Source organism: Rhincodon typus, chromosome 11 (genome assembly GCF_021869965.1).
Source record: "Rhincodon typus isolate 14 chromosome 11, sRhiTyp1.1, whole genome shotgun sequence".
In the NCBI taxonomy this organism is placed as follows: Eukaryota; Metazoa; Chordata; class Chondrichthyes; order Orectolobiformes; family Rhincodontidae; genus Rhincodon; species Rhincodon typus.
The window spans coordinates 32,282,607-32,300,694 of NC_063342.1; the positions used below are offsets into that span (position 1 = coordinate 32,282,607).

Here is an 18,088-nt window from a genome sequence, read left to right on the forward strand (position 1 = left end):
CAGGTGAAGGGTTGTAGAGGGGATGGTGGTTAGCTCCTGGAGGGTTGTGTATGGCTGCAAGGGAAGGGGAGGATCAGCTGCAATGGCTAGGAAGGGCTTACAATTCAGCAGTGGGGAATTGGGTTTGGATCTGGAATGGTTGAAGGGGAAGCTGGTCCCAAGCAGGACAGGCTGATCCTGGCTGGTTCTGTGGTTGTAAGTGGAGTGGGAGAGATGCAGTTGGGGATGTCTGAAGTAAATATGGGATCAATTGAATAGTTACACAGGAGTTAGACTGTGTATTTAATATTCTAATTTTACATAATAGCTATTCACTTATTTTTACCAACTCTTCAAATTCTCAAATTTGTAAATGAAACATTCAGAGGGTTCCAGGCATAGAGAAGTTGCCTGGAGGAATCTTCAACTTCACCAGCAATTTCTTCACAGTCTGCTGCATTGGGGATTCTGCAGGGTCCCCATGTGCAACTTCAATCTACACTGAAATAATGACTGTCTATCTGGGTGTCAGAATATCTGGGCCATAGTTTTAAAATGCCTGAGATAATTCAAATTTGAGAAGATCCTAATTTTGCCTGTTGCAGCACTGTGGCCCATTGTGGAAAGGCATAGGCTTGAAGTTTACAATCACATTGCTACACTTTAGATGTAGCTTTTCTATTTTCTATCAATAGTAGTCAATCTCATTAAAGACTGCACGCAAAGTACTAACTTAAGGAACATTACCAATTTATCTCTGATATTTCCAGAATGGCTTAGCACAGAAGCACTAATGAGCTTATTTTTCTATTTTGTTTAGGAGACTGCTGAGAAGGCTGAGAAAGTGAACATAAAGGAGACCTAAAAATATATGGTGTGGAGAGGAACTAAGTTGATCTTTATTTTCTAACCTGTTTCTCTCCATTCAGCCAACCAGTAAACATTCGGAACTTCAACAATCACTACTAAATATATATATACATTATAAACAGTATTTTTTGGGCTTTGTGTTGGGGACAAAGGCAGTCCTTGGTTTTATTCAAACAGACTTCTCATAATGTACTGTATTGTTAAACAAGAGTTTAGTAAAAGAGCTAGCCGTGAATGGTAAACTGTTGGTTCGATTGTAACAGCTGCATAGTCCTGTGATGGAAGATGGTGGAAATCATATCCTGCTCCTTTTTAGTTAACCCATGTTCCTCTGTATTACAGACAGAACCACGGGTGGAGCTTCATTGGACTGCACCACCTAGACCAGAATTCTAGAGATTAAAGCTTCCCAGTAAGTCCTAAAATTCTGGGTGCAACTTTGAATAGAGTGATGGCATAAAAATTACTGAAAAAATTGAATTTTCATTAACTCACATAGAATTGTGACCTTTGAACTGGCAGAGTTCAGTGATGTGGGTCCATAGTTGCTGTTTTGTTTCTTAATGCTCATTGATAACCAAAGCTTTCAATTTACCTAGAATTCTGGTGCCAAAACAACTTTGATAGAAATAAGTTAATACAAGAACACTTTGAAAATTTAAAGTCATTTCTTTTCTTGTAAATAAATATCTAAAATATTAATTAGTGATTACATTGTCCTTAATACTCATTTATAAAGTGATTCAAAAAATCTGTTTGGCTGTTGCTGTGTCACACTTTGGATCTCTTCAGTTTAGATACTCAAGTCTTATTGATTTTGGGTACCTAAGTTACTAAAATATAGTGGGATAGGAATTCCATCGACCTAACAATTGCACCACTACAATTAAAGGAAAACACCATGAATGCTGGAAATCAGAAATGAAAACAGAAGGTGCTGGAGAAACTCCACAGGTCTGGCAGTATCGGTAAAGAGAGAAACAGAATTAACATTTCTAGTCCAAGATGATTTCTTTGGACCACTGGACTCACTTTTAAACTCTGTTTCTCACTCCACAGATGCTGCTCAACCTGCTGAGTTTCTCCAGCATTTTGTTTTATTTCTTACTGAACCACCACCTCAGACACATTTCTTCGGTTCAGTCTTACTTTGGGGAGTTTCTGTCTGTGCTTAGGACACATTGAAAAGGAAGTGTGGAAAAGCCTGCGATTGGCAGGTTCTTCTCCTATCGCAGCAGCTTATACAGACCATCTCCATTTAATACCAGGGAGAAAAAAACTGTTGCCTTCTGCTAGCTCTGGCACAAGGTGGTACCGATCAGTCGCCCATTTGATGGGTATCTCTTAATCTCTTAAGCCTGCCAGAGCAAAGCTGGATTGCAGTAACATTTTGGCATTAAGAATTGGGATTGCCCTACCAATAATGATATAAAATATAATGTATGAGGCCACTTTTTCACTCCTGTTCTTTTTTGGTTTCCCAACCACATCTTTGAAATAAGTTCTAACCAACCTGTTCCAACATGTTCTTACAAACCACTGGAACAGGTGACACTTGAACGGGGGCTCTTGGCTCAGAGGTACAGACACTACCACTGTGCAACAAGAGCCCTTCAATCACATAATTTAGGCCATGCAGTTTAATATCCAGCAATGTAACATTGGAAGATCACTATGAGGGTTGACAGGGATAGCAGCCCAATGGCCCCTGCTGATTTTTTCCATACGCTACTTGTCTGGTCTATGATAGAAGATATAATTAGATTTCTCCCCATGATCTGTAGGTAATGTAGAGGATTATGGAAAACTTACCTGTAGCCATCTTCCGCAAAGGTTTACAAGCACTCTATTGACATTTCACAATGGTGCTACATTCTTTCTTTCCTTTATATTATATTATATTATATATAAATATACTGTATACACTTTATGTATTATTTGCAGGTTTTTTTTGTAACCTCTGGAGTGTCCAAAAGTTTATTTAAACTCTTGTATATTTCAAAGAACATCCACAATGTTGAACATATAAAAAAAGTGCCTAAGGACAGATTGGAAATTGGTGGTGTTAGTCTACAATCAGCATGTTAGGTTGTCAAATTGCCATTGTTCCAATAAAAAGGAGGAAACTGCCTTTTACCAGTATGCTGTAGAATGCTGAGATCCACTTGAAATACTTGTGAAAAAATCTGAAAAAGGAAAACTGTACGCCAGGCAGAGTTGTTGTTCTAGAAATGCTTCCTCTGCATTTGCAAGAGTCTATTCAACACTGTAGCATGATACTGTAAATTGATTATTACAATAGTAAATAATCTCAAGTATTCACAACACCATTGCTGGGAAACAGTGACATTCTCAATACCATATGAATCAGCATCATTCCAGGTCTAAATTGAGGATCATTTCAACAACAAAAAAAAATTATTCTTACTGAGATTCTGTTCTATTATCAAGAGTTATACATTCCCATCCAAAGAGTAATTTGCAATGAGTATGTTAGTGGCTTGATCTCCAAGTGGACCTTGTATAGACTGATAATGGTGAGGGAAGCACAGGCATTGCTAAAGGGAAGCTAACAGTGCATCTTTGTAGCTCTCAGACTTTTCCAATACTTGCTCAACCTTGGTTTTTCAAGATAATACGAGATGTAAGGAGATCTGAATCAAATGGAGTTTCACGAACTTTTGAGGTGACCCCAAGGATGCAATTTGCTGTTTTCAATAATCAGAAGGATGCTTAAAGTGTGAATATCATAGTTTCAGGAATGGGGTTATAAGCAACGATTAAGAGATGGGAACAAACACTTTGAAGTGTCTTTGGTCTATTTTTCGAAAGGTAAGATCAGCTATTGTATTCATGTATTACCCTATTAAAGCAAATGATTTGATTTGCTTTTGAAAAAAAAGCACTATTCATTGTGTTAGTTTGCTTTTCACCTTACTTTCTCTGGAACTCGATTGCAGGCTGTGGTTAATGAATCTGATTGAATATTATCAAGACAAACCCACCCCACACCCATAGGAAACAAAGATCATCGCTGAAAAATAGATATTTGTTCAGTTTTTGCATCCTGACATGTCAAAATTTTATGAAGTGTCAACTTGCATATGTTTGCACCGTATATTTCTTACTTTCAATGTTGTTAATTGTTGTAGGCTCGAAGGCTATAATTCTGTGACCTTGTTTTGAACTACTATCTTATTGAACCATAAGAAGAACCATGTATACTCCATGACCAAACTATCATAAGAGGATTTCATGTATTGTAGTTTCCTTTTGTACTTCTCTGGCATTTTTGGGTTTAATGTCAATAAATTTTCTTACAAAAATGTTTTTAAAAATCATGGTTTCTGTTATTGATAACCAAAATTACACTCTTTTCTGTTTTAATTTTATCATTCATATACAATATGTTTATGGTAGGAATTTGTCTCAGGCGGTGGCCATTATTAGATCCGCTGCCTGTTATATAATTAAACTTCAGGCATTGAGTACAACAAATACCACCTGAAAACAAATTTCTACCCCTTAGACTCCATTTTACCAGATGAGTATGATACAACTAGCTAAATTGATTAAAAACTAGCATATTGTATCCTTCTGTCAATTACTCCACAAGCTTTGTATCATATGTTCAAGAGAGTAAAATCTGTTTTGTGTCTTGGATAAGCTTGTCTTTTTTTCCAACCTTGACATTTGGATTATTGCCTATGGAGTATAATATAGACTCCTGTGGCTGTGGTGTTACAGAAGATTCCACATAACACAACTCAGACAAGTAATGAAACCTGACAAATGGCCACGTAGAGATACCAAATTAATCATTAACACAGCATGATGTGTACAGAATTGCCTTTGAAGAAATGAAAGAGGGAGAAAACTAAGTTCTGGAGTTACTAAAGTCCATTTTGAGACCTGAGTGTCTAAAAAAAGCTAGGGTTAGAAACTAATACCAAATAAATTTTGTGGGGTCATTCCTGTGCTCACGACTATATTGGCTCATGATCTGTCAATGCATAACTTTAAAACTTCCGTCCTAATTTTCCAGTCCCTGCTGCATTGCTACAATGTACCTTGAAGGATCCTAGCTATGTATGCCTTATGAGAGATATTACAGTCCTATCCAGGGATATACTCCCTCCCTTATCACTGTTACTGGTGCACTGTGTCATGAACTGGAAAATTTCACTGACTTTGTTTTCAGTTTCCACCCTTCCGTTAACTTCACCTGGTCCATCTTTGACTTTTACCTTCCACTTCCTTGACTTCTGTGTATTCATTTCTGAAAAAATTGTCTGTCAACTAACATTACATACAAATGCACTGACTCTCGCAGCTACCTTGGCTACAATTCCTTACACCCTGTATCCTGTAAAAACTCCACTCCTTTTTCCCAGTTTGTCCATCTCTGTACATCTCTTCTGGTAATGCAGATAGCAAGAACTGCAGATGCTGGAGTCAGAGTCAATACAGTGTGGAGCTGGAGGAACACAGCCTGACCTGCTGTGTTCCTCCAGCTCTTCTGGTAATGCACCCTTTCACATCAGTCCTTCTGATACTTTCTCCTTAACTGAAGATTCACACAGTCTGCTCTTGTCCTTTTATCTCCCTCTTAGAACCATGAACAGTTGACTTGTCACTTCAGTGGGTCATAATCTGCCATTTCTGCCAGCTGCAGTGTGTTACCACTACCAACACATCTTCCTCTGCTCTATTTAACATTGTTTCCTCCATGACACTCCTCAGTCACCCCATTATACCCGACAACTGCTGTCTATCTCAAGTGCAGGACATGCAACACTTTCCCTTTTTCCTCATCCCTCTCACCCAAGGCCCAAAATAATCCTTCCAAGTGTAACAGCAATTTATTTGTATGTTTAACTTATTCATTGGTCACGATGTGGTCTCCTGAACACTGGAGAGGCCAAACATAAACTGGGTGATTGCTTTGCAGCATTCAGTTTGCAAGTATGACCCCAAACTTGCTGTCATTATTCATTTTAATTCTCCATTTTGTTCCCAATCTGACATTTCAACCCATAGCAAGCAACAGTGTTCCAATGAGACTCAAGAACCAGCACCTTTATCTTTCCTTTTGGCACACTATACAGTTCTGGACTTTATAGTCAACAACTTTAAATGATAACACATTAACCAAGATAGAGGTTACTTTTAAAGACATTTTCAATCAACCTGTTCAGTGATACTATTACACGCTGTTGAACCATGTAGGATATGAACCTGGGCCCACCTGACTCAGAAGTAGGGATACTATCAGTGCGCCACAAGAGTCTGTGTTTTTTTTCCAATGCTAGCTTGTTGCTTTCATTAGCCTGTGATGATGTATTCATTCATATAGCTGCTTTATAGCCATTCACATCTCAGCTAGACACAGCATTTATCTCTTCACAGTACCATTACCGTTTGACTTCTGCATCATAAAATATTTTGTTAATTAATATTTCCTGCACTCCATCCTACTTCAGAGATTTTCATTCTTCCTATGCCACCCCCACTCCCTGAACAATTCTGTCTTCCCTCTGTTCTGACAAGAAGATCACTGGGTCATTGGCTTGACATGTTAACTCAGTATCTCTCGTGAGGTGCTCCCTGACCTCCTGAGTATTCCAGCATCGTTTCTTATTTCTGATTTTAGCTTCCAAGATTTTTTTACATTTTGTGTGCACACTGAGGTACTTGGTGCATTGACAGGTCTGTCAGGCAGCCTCATGTTACTCTCTAGACTTTATAAGGCAAAGGCACAGCACAGATCTTGGAGGCTATGCTTTCCATTGTGAAACTACTGGCCAATGCCAAGACTGCAGGGTGGTTCCAGCATGATAAGATCCCCAGTGGTCCTTGTCCCTGCTTTCTATGCAGCACAGGCTGAAAGCCGCAATCTCAGTGCTGCAGACTGGGACAGACCAAGGTCATGAGATTCATGCTTGCAGGATTTTGGCTAAGAGGATGCTGTGATGGGATGTTCCAGATGAATGAGGATATGAGGAGTTGTGGAGCAATGGTGGGATGACACTTTAAGTGAACCAGTCTCACTAGTGCTCGTAGCACATACAGAGCGAAGTGGTCCAGAATGCCTGCTCTTGCTTCTTCTCATCTCCTCCTGCTAACGTGGCCTTTAGATGCCCTTTAGCAAGGCAATATTGAGGCTGTTAGTGGAGAAGACTGCCATAAATTTGGAGATAGGCTACGGTGAATATTGTATGGCTCAGTTCTGTGACCATCTACATGTGAATAGCAGGTGCCTTACATATTGCTCCTGACTGAGGTGGAGGTTCACGAAATGCTATCTGAAGACCATTGATGGATATTGCCTTCTGGCGAGAGCCTAGCTGCACTCTGGACATCTTCCCTTCCCTGCAGCCTCAGCTCCATTTCCCGGTCATATTACAGATTGCATAACTGTAGCAAGCATTCTGTGGGCAGATCAAAAATCTTCTCTGACTTGAGCCCAAATCTGGCAACACACACCAGCAAATCACCAAAATGCCTCCAGGAACAAAGTTACATCAAGGATACTTCACCTCCAAGTTGGATGACTCGCTCTGTGAATAACATTGATCAGGGAGTCCCTTGTCCATTCAGCACAAATGTTTAGCATAGACAGTTAAATGAATTGGCAAAGCATGTATTAAATCATGACAGACTGTTTAATACTGCAGTATGTCCACAGACATTCCGTTACCCACAAAGCACATTGGCACTAGTACCTGTCTGGGAATAAGTCATACCTGAGCTAACGGGTAATGCTATGTCCATTATTTTGAGGTCCTTCAGCTTGCTTTGTGCAAGTGAACTTTGCAACCAATGTTTTTAGTGTGAAGCTTTCACCAGAATTTTGATGTCCTAATGTATGGTCTACTATTAACTTGTCTGCTGTTCTCTCCATGTGGTCGGAGATGTCAATTAAGCTACTAAGCTTTTTCTGTTTTACTTCAGCTTTCCAGTATCTGCACTAGTTTACTTTTTATCTTCACTTGTAGGTAAACTGTTAAAAAGGATTTGTTGTTATCAGGGCCAAGTCAATGTAATAATTCATCTGAGACTGCTCCATTTTAAAATGAGGAGGTTGTATTTACAGTTTAGCATTTGATAAAAGGATCAGAACAGCCAAACATGCTTAAAAACTCTGGGAGCCATACAAAAATAGAGCAAACAACAAAAAGAATAGAATGGAAGGCTTATTTATAATTTTCATCGTGACTAGTTTGTTCCTTATAAATTCAAATTGCAGGATCCCACCAGATGACAGGGATACCCAAGTCTCCCAGTTGTTAACTATTTGAAAACAGTCTATATGTCTAAACCACTTGGAAGAAAGAGTCTGCAATTCTGAAGCAACTTCTGTAGGATGTTCCCAAACACTTTACAGTCAAGTGTAGCAATTATGGTAATGCAGGCAATGCAGCTGTCATTTCACTCACAGACTCACACACACATACACACACACACACACACACACAGAGCTGAGTTTTATGGGGCCTGCAAAAGTGGGTTAGAAGAGGCGGTGGTGCAAAATTGGGAGGGAGGGCTGAAGTGGAATGCCCATTACCTCTGCACCACCATGGCTCTTTGCCAGCAGTGTGCAAAGTACGGGATTGCCCTCCTGGACAGAAACCAATTCTATCATGTAAGTGGCCAATTAAGGGTTTCTTTCTGTCTTCTGTTGGCATTTTCCCAAGTTCACAAGGAGACTATAAGGTGAACACTGAGTGAGGGAAGTGTCTCCTGATTAGGTACTCTGCATCCCCCTTAGGGCAATGGCTGTCCCTCTGGCAACAAACCCCTACTCTTAATAGTCACCTTGACTGGCTGCAATCCACTTGTGACTGAGAAGGCACAGTTGTTTGATAATTCTCTCAGGAAAGTTCAATCTCAGCAATGGCCACCAATTCTGGTGGTGCTACTGGAACTGCAGAATTTCCAGTCTTTTCAATGGTTACCAACTTTGGCAGGTGGGCTGTTGTCCATTGAGGGATACAGTCCAGCTAGTGTTTCCCCAAAACAACTTTGGGGGGTGATTGTCCCTGGTTTTCCAGCCTGTCATTGGACCATCCTGTCCTGACAAATTCTAACTTTTCCATGAACTGTTTATAAGGTGAAGTTCTGATGACCTATTTCAGTGTTACTGGTAGGGGGATAAAAACAAACACACAAATAAATAATAACAAAAGAGAGATAAATATTGGCCAGGACACTGGGAAGAATTAAACTACTCTTTGAATAGTTTCAAAGGATGCATTTGAGGGGACAGATGGGGCCTTGGTTTAAGAAAAAGCCTTTCTAACAATGCAGCATTCTTTCAGTACTGCCCTGAAGTGCCAGCCTTGATTATGTGCTCAAGACCTTAGAATGAGAATTGTAGAGTGACATTTCTTAAAAATTAAACTGTTTTAATCACCAGCAGTACAGCAGTTCCTACTATCTCTGAGGAAGTTTCTTCTTTGACCAGAACCCTGCAGGATCTCTAGCAGGATAGGCTTTGCGCCCACCAGTTTTGTTTCACAGGCATTACATTTTGGTTAATAAACCCTGTGATTAGGAAGAAGAGTGGCTCGGTATTGTGAAAGAACAAAGGGACGTGGGAGTATTGATTCACAGAACATTAAAGCAGCAACCTGGTTGAAAAGATTGTGAAAATGAAAACATTGGTTTTTACCTCAAGAGGTAAACAACAGAAAGCCAAGAGGCTGCTACATAAATCTTTAATAAGATCTTTGTTAAAGTACTGTGTGTACTAATGGGCTCTAAAGTAGGGAGAACCAGCTTTACGAAAGCTCAGTTTTATTAGAATGCTGTCTGAAAGGAGAATATGCAAATAGGAAGAACCAAATAAAATGTTGCTGCAACTAAGTTGGTCATGGAGCAATAGGATAGCAGTGTTTAAAATTGAAAATGAAAAGATGGATAGTGTAGAAGGAAGCATTGTTTTCAGTAGTTTGGTCAATAACATGGCTGTCTACATGATTAAATTTAAGGGATTTAGAACAGAGAAGGAGAAACTCAATACAGTATTTTGTGATGCTGAAGAATTCATATTCAGGGCTAATGGTTGAAGTGAACACTACATCAACATTCAAGATATGCATTCTAAGGATTTTCGGTGAATATCTGCAGTGCATCTTATAGTCAGTCTCTGGCAGCACATCCAGATCTTAACATGGGCTGCATGAAAATATTTCTCCTCGTGTCTCCCTTGCTTTGCTTGTCAATAAATTTAAATCTTTGCCCTACTCATTCTGTCTAGACCCCTCATGATTTTGAATACTTCTATTAAATCTCCCTTCAACCCAGGGAGCTCCAAAGAAACCAGTCCTAACCTATCCACACTACCCACATTACTGAAGTTTGTCATTCCTGGAACCACTCGTGTGCACTCTCTTTAATGCTTTCATAGCTTTCCTAAAGTGTGGTACCATGAACTGACCACAATACTTCAGCTGAGGCATCTTGGAACAAGGAACTGCCTCACTGAAGAACTGTGAATGTATCTACACATTATATGGTGATTATCAAAGTTGCTAGCTTTGAGAATGCAGTTTTACTTAGGAGGAATTATTTTGTGTCAGTAGATTTTCCACTAGTCTTTGCACTTGGGATTTATTAAGAAATGTGAAAAAAATGCTATGAATAATTGTTCTTTATTTTCCCTAGACATTCATAAGGAGATCACATTTCTTAAATTCTGAGATTAACATCCTAGTTTTAGTGGTTTACTGTACCGTAAAGTTTTTCACAATACAAGATGGTTAATGAATACTCTACTGAATGGAAATCTTAGTTTAAAGAGTCATATATTTAACACCATGTGCTCCCGATTTATTGGGATAGAAAATCTTCTAGTCTATAGCAACATTTCAAAGGGACTTTAAGCCTGCTGTACAGCTTTCAGCATTTAGCTCAGGAATTGCCAAATGTAGGGGGAGACATCCAGTATGGAAGAGTAAAAATAAATTTTACATACCCTTCAGTAAGCTCCAAGTTATGGGCAAAGGTCATTACAAACAATCCCAGTTCCTTGTGTTTATTTCATTGAATAATTTCACCTTGATGAAAAGGTCTTGGCAAACTAAACCTTTTAAATGGTGGACAACTATTTAGTAATAAATCTGCTTTGCTGATCCCTATGGTGAGATGGGAGGGAAGTGAGAAAAGGAATGCTTCAGTTACATTGAGTACGTTTCTGAAGTCATACATCATAATCTGACCTTTGGACTTTGATGGAATCTGACCTCTGATGGCAATCAAATTATGTGATGCTGTTTGTAGCAAGCATTTAGTTTAAATGCACTATTAACATAAGCCTATATTCAGATGTCACCTGCGCAAGTAAACTGCCCAAGTATAGAACAAGTAAAATATAAAAGGAACTGCCTTGAGTATGTAAAAGCATGAAAGGGCAGAGTTTCCATTTTGGGTGCATTTGAGAAATTGAACACAATACAAAGCCACATGGGCTTCACTAACGTCATTTGTCTAATTAAGCAAATCATCTTCCATGAACCAGTGCAATCAAGCAACATAAGAATATAACATAGAAACATAAGCAATAGCAGGAATAGACTCCAACGAGTACCTTGAGCCTGCAACCCTTGAATGTAGTAGTTCCTGTTTAATAAGAAATATGCTTGTGCATTAAATACAGTAACTTGGTGTTGTGTATTGTTACAGTTGCAAATCAGTTTACATCCAAAAAAAAACATTTTTAATGAGTTGTTTGGTAATAGAGAATTTGAGTATTGCTGAAGAAAGACATATTTTGTTGACGTTTACATTTTGCCCACATCAGGATAATTTGCAGGAATACCAATTCAAGGAGAAAACGAAAATTTACACTCCATGTAAGAAGAGTGCTGATTGTTTGGCAAGAAGACTGTGATTGTTAGAGGTATTACCATGGAAATGGACCAATTAATGACGATTGATATTAACTGCTACACTTTGTTTAAGTTTCAAATCAGGCAGGTTGATTCTGATTGTTCAATGTATTGCACTAAGAAATAACTAGTAAATGGCTGTAGCCTATGGCGTTGCGTTGGAATAGGTGCAGTATGTGTACACGTTCTCTCTGCAAAGTCAGGGTCTGTTGTATTAATATATGTAGCTTCCGGTACATTCAAGTGCACCAAACTGCAAGCCTAACTGCCAATCATAATTGTCAGCATAATTCTTCACACACTCAGAATTATGCAGCAGATGTCACCAAATTGCACTATTGTATCTAATTTTTGAGCATCATGTCGCAGATTTTGCAAGCACAGGCTGGTTGGGTATGGTCAGTACCTTTGCTTTTTGCAAACAGCCACACAAAGGCTTTGGGGGTATATGGCAACACATTGGCACTAAAGTGGTTTGCCCCTTGAATTGGTACACTTGTGAATTGTCCTGAAGAGTACATGATTTAAAAGCTTTAACAAAATGTGTCTTTTTTCAATATTACTCATTTTTAATGTGTCTAGTCTTCACCTGCGAGTAATCTAATGTAACTGAAAATGACATATAAATTTATACTGAAATATTTAACATTGTAATTGATGTACACCTATCGGTATTTTCTAAATAATTATTTTTAGTATAAAATTTTAAAACATGCCACTAGTTCCTGCGCCCCTAGAAAATGGGCAAAATTTGAACTGCCTTTCAACCAAGCACAATTGGCAGAATCACAAAATTCCAACCTCTAGTGGGTAGGTTCTGATTGAGCAAATTGAATCTTGCAAGTGTTCACAGAAAATGCAAGTGTAGTTTTATTGGAACCTACATATGTTTGAAATTCCCTGACTTTTAATGGTGGTCCCCTTGATTCTGCTTGGATTAGATTTGATCATTTGGATTTCCACCTGTCCAAATTACGGATACTTTACTGAGAGTCCAAATCAATAAAATTAGCAGCTTAGCAGGGAATCAGTTTTGACAAGTGAAGTGAATTACTGACTTTGTTTCATTGACATCTTTAAGTGGCTGAAATAAGTTGTTCTTTCTGTGATCTGTTTTGTCAATGCCTCAATGTTTATTTGGACAAGATTAAGAACTGTAAAGTGTTTGAAGCTTCAGTTTTTGATACTTTAATGGTCTATATGAGTGACACTTTTATTGGCTTTTTCAGGAACAATAGTTTTTTTCAAAGAACATTTCACAATTTATTTCCCTCTCAGCAGTTCTACTCTTGCCTTTATTATAAATTTTCAGGAACAGCAGTTCTCTCAAAGAACATTTCTAAACATGTTTTCTTTTTCAGTAGTTCCAGGAAGTGGTAGAGGCAGGTACAATTACAACATTTAAAAGACATTTGGACAGGTACATTGATAGGAAAGGTTTAGAGGGATATGGACCAAATGCAGGCAAATGGGACTGGTTCAGTTTAGGAAACTAAGTCGGCATGGATGAGGTCAGCCAAAGGGCCTGTTTACATGCTGTATGACTATGAATCTAGTTCTACACATGCTACTGTAATGATATAGCTCATTATTTGTGTTTGTAGTCCGTACAAGGTGAATGGGCATGATGCGTGAAGGGCTTTGAGGATTGGCTGGAGAAATTATTTGCCATTGAGTTGGCTCCAAGTGTATGAGGGAACATGAGTTGGCATTGAGTTTGTGTGAAAGGCACAAAGAAGAGTGTCCGAGGGCCAAGAGTAAGGTCATAACTGAAACAGCAAGGGAGAGAGCTGGGGCAGCAGCTTTTGAAACAGAGCAAGTGAGAACTAGGACAGCAGCTTCATAGTGACTGAGAGAGAGTGAGGATAGCAGCTTCATGAAAACCCGGCAAGCACAGGCTGGTGAGCAACAGCAGCTTCTGAAACAGTGAGAAAGAATGGGGGCAACAGCGTCTGAAATAGTGTGAGTGAGAGTAGGGACAGCGACTTCATAATAAGAGGGAAAGAGTGGGCACCACAGCTTCTGAAAAACAGGAAAAGTTATGGACAGCAGTTTCATAAAAAGCAGAGGAGAACACACAGCATTTTCTGAAACAGCACGATAGAGAGAGTGGGGACAGCACCTTATGAAATAGTGCAAGAGACAGCAGGGACAACAGCTTCAGAAAGAGCAGCAGAGGGCAAGGAGTGGAGCCTCTGAAACAGAATGAGAGAGCAGGGAGGGGCACCAGCTTCACAAAGAGAGGGGCTTACCTGCATAAAAGAGTAATGACAGCGTGAGATAAAAAGCAATGGCAGGAAGCCCCCAAACATGTTCCTATCTGTCATAGCCAAAGTTTGTCATCACATGAAAATAGAGTCATAGAGTTGTCCAGCACAGAAACAGACCAACTCGTCCATGATGACCAGATGTCTTAATCTAGTCCTATTTGCCAGCATTTGGCTCATGTCCCCCTAAACCCTCCCTAATCATGTACTCATCCAGATGCCTTTTAAAAGTTGTAACTGTACCAGCCTCCACCACTTCCTCTGGCAGCTCATTCCATACATGCACCAGCTTCTGCATAAAGTTGCCCCTTAGGTCCCTTTTATATCGTTCCCCTCTCACCTTAAACCTATACCCTCTAGTTTTTGGATTCCCCATCTTGGGAAAAAGACGTTGGCTATTCATCCTATCCATGCCCCTCACAATTTTATAAACCGCTATGAGGTCACCCCTCATTCACGCTCCCGTAAAAATAGCCCTAACCTATTCAGCCTCTCCCTAGCTCAAACCCTCCAATCCCGGCAACATCTTTTAAAATCTTTTCTGCACCCTTTCAAGTTAACAACATCTTTCCTGTAACACAGAGATCAGAATTGAACGCAGTATTCAAAAAGCAGCTTTACCAATTTCCTATACAGCCGCAACACCACCTCTCAACTCCTATACTCAGTGCACTGACCAATAAAGGGAAGTGTACCAAATGCCTTCTTCACTACCCTGTCTACTTGTAACTAATGTTATCCCTAACCAAAAACGCCACTCCCCTCCTCTCTTGCCCCTTTTCTATCCTTCCTAGAGCATCTAGGTGGCTGATTGGTGGGTTTTTTCTTCTGTGCCCCTAAATCAGAAGACATTATTACAGCTGAACAGCACAGTTAGGAATTTCACTTCTAAACATTTAACATCCAAATTAATTAATTCAATAATATAGAGATGGCTGGGTAAATAATCCAGTGTAGCTGTAGTATGTGGGACCTGGTGGACAACAATGTGATTCATGGTGACCACACTGGCTGCATGTGTTGACTGCTCGTGGAACTTCAGCTCAGAGTTGATGAGCTAGCACTGTGCTACAGCAGCGAGAGAGAGAGAGAAAGCTGGACACTGTGTTTCAGGAGGTGGTCACACTCATTAAATTAATTACATCAAATTTGTTCTGTGGAAGGCCAGTGTGAATGAGCAAGGCATGTACAGCATCTAGAATTCAGCTTTGGAGGAGACTTAACAAGTACCATTAACTAGTTGGTGTATGTTTCTTGTTGCCAGTGTGATCAAGGGCATGATCTTCAGGGACGATAAGCAAACTGACCACAGCACCATGGTCCGGAACCAATATTCAAAAGAAAATATATTTTATTTTATAAAATATAAAATATTCAATATTCAATATGACAAATATAGTACTAATAGAGGATAGTGTAGTTAGAGGAATAGATACTGTTCTCTGCAGCAAAGACAGAGAGACCTGAAGGCTGTGCAGCCTACCTGGTGTAAAGTTTCAGGACATCTTCTCACTTGGAGAGGAACTTGAAGTGGGAGGGGAAGGCCCCAGTTGTTGTGGAATTCTTAAGTATTACAACATAGAACTAGAAAAGACGCTCTGTGAAAGAATTACGAGCAGCTCAGGGCTAAATTAAAAAGCAGAAGCACAAAGTTAATAATCTCCATATTACTACCTGAGCCATGCACAAACTGGTATAGAGTAAATAAGATGAGAGAGGTTAATGCATTGTTCAAATATTGATGTGAGAGATGTGGGTTCCAATTCATGGGACACTGACATCAGTACCAGGGTAAGAAGGAGCTGTTCTGTTAGGACAGGCTTCAAATGAACTACGTTAGGACCAGTGACCTGGCAAATTGCTGAACTAGGGTAGTAGATGATGCTTTAAACTTAATAGTGGGGGAGAGAATTCAATTGAAGACAAGTTTAATTAATCAAAAAGTAAAAAAAGAGAGTAGAGGTGTAGCATAGCAAACAGGCAAATGAAAATCGGACAAGAAGCAGTAGAAAATGTACATGGAAGAATGCAGCAGAAATTAGAAGCAATAATAGTAAAAAGTTAAAGATTAAGTCTATCTGAATGCATGTAGCATTCGTAACATGATGGATGAGTTGACAACATAAATTGAAATGCATGAATATGACATGATTGCTATTACAGTGACATGGTTGCAAGGTGACCAAGAGGGGAAATTATAATTCTGGCACTTGCCAATTGCACGGGATGCTGAACACACAGATTAAGTGTTGAATTAATTATTATCCTAATCTTCAACGTTTCGGCAATATTGACTCCCAGCCTTACTGTAACAACAGAAGGGCTTAAAGTAAAAGGGAACCACAGACTAAGAGATAGAAGGAACTGCAAAAGCTGGAGAATCTGAGATAACAAGGTGTAGAGCTGGATGAACACAGCAGGCCAAGCAGCATCATAGAAGCCTTCTTCAGAAATGGGGGAGGGGAAGGGGGATCTGAAATAAATAGGGAGAGAGGGGGAGGCAGATAGAAGATGGATACAGGAGAAGATAGGTGGAGAGGAGACAGACCGGTCAAAGAGGCGGGGATGGAGCCAGTAAAGGTGAGTGTAGGTGGGGAGGTAGGGAGGAGATAGGTCAGTCCAGGGAGGACGGACAGGTCAAGCGGGCGGGATGATGTTAGTAGGTAGGAGATGGGGGTGGGGCTTGAGGTGGGAGGAGGGGATAGGTGGGAGGAAGGACAGGTTAGGGAGGCAGGGACGAGCTGGGCTGGTTTTGGGATGCGGTAGGGGGAGGGGAGATTTTGAAGCTTGTGAAGTCCACATTAATACCATTGGGCTGCAGGGTTCCCAAGCGGAATATGAGTTGCTGTTCCTGCAACCTTCAGGTAGCATCGTTGTGGCACTGCAGGAGGCCCAGGATGGACACGTCATCTGCGGAGGAAATTTTGAAGCTTGTGAAGTCCACATTGATACCATTGGGCTGCAGGGTTCCCAAGCGGAATATGAGTTGCTGTTCCAGCCCAGCTCGTCCCCGCCTCCCTAACCTGTCCTTTCTCCCACCCATCCCCTCCTCCCACCTCAAGCCCCACCCCCTTCTCCTACCTACTAACCTCATCCCGCCCCCTTGACCTGTCCGTCCTCCCTGGATTGACCTATCTCCTCCCTACCTACACTCACCTTTACCGGCTCCATCCCCACCTCTTTGACCGGTATGTCTCCTCTCCACCTATCTTCTCCTCTATCCATCTTCTATCCGCCTCCCCCTCTCTCCCTATTTATTTCAGATCCCCCTTCCCCCTCCCCCATTTCTGAAGAAGGGTCTAGGCCCAAAATGTCAGCCTTCCTGCTCCTCTGATGCTGCTTGGCCTGCTGTGTTCATCCAGCTCTACACCTTGTTATCACAGACTGAGTAACTGCAGTTTGGAAACTAAGACGTATTTCAGCAGCTGCTGATCATCTAAGTAAGTTCTCAAACTAGAATCTGCACATTCCTGGGAGCATTTACAGACTTTCCAAAGAGTTTACAAAATATTGTGAATGAGATCTGTTGCTGTGACAGCTTGAAATTGGCACCTGATCTGTATTATAGAAGTTTGTCCTTTATTTTGACTCCCTACTTTGTCTAGTATTTCAAGGACAGACTGTGTGAGACTGAGACTGGGAATCTCAGTTGAATGATTTGAGTAGGACTACAAGTCTGAGTTGGCCAGCACAGAGATGACAATGCTGTGATTCCACAAGACTATTTATTGCGATCCTATACTCCCAATTCTTCCATCGCTGCCGCATCTACTCCCAGGGTGAAGCATTCCACTCCCGGACATCCCAGATGTCCCCCTACTTCAAGAACCATAACTTCACCTCACCCATGATTCACAATGCCCTCAACCACATCTCCTGCATTTCTTGCACTTCTCCCCTCAAATCCCCTCCTCCCAATGACAATAAGGATAGAGTCCCCTGGTCCTCACATGCCACCCCACTAATCTACAAATCCAATGCATCATCCTCCACCATTTTCGCCATCTGCAATCAGACCCTACCACCAAAGAGATATTTCCCTCCCCACCCCTATCCGTTCACTCCACGACTCCCTTGTCT

At 40.5% G+C, this 18,088-nt stretch overlaps 1 protein-coding gene across 1 annotated transcript in view; it reads left to right on the forward strand.

The window, feature by feature from the left end:
• Positions 1-4,512, forward strand: part of fstl1b (follistatin-like 1b) — a 111,297-nt gene extending 106,785 nt beyond the window's left edge. The window contains exon 11 of the mRNA XM_048603186.1: positions 800-4,512. Coding sequence (XP_048459143.1) covers positions 800-844 — 45 coding nt within the window. The 3' untranslated portion in view covers positions 845-4,512. The remainder of the gene's footprint in view (positions 1-799) is intronic.
• Positions 4,513-18,088: the final 13,576 nt, after the last annotated feature.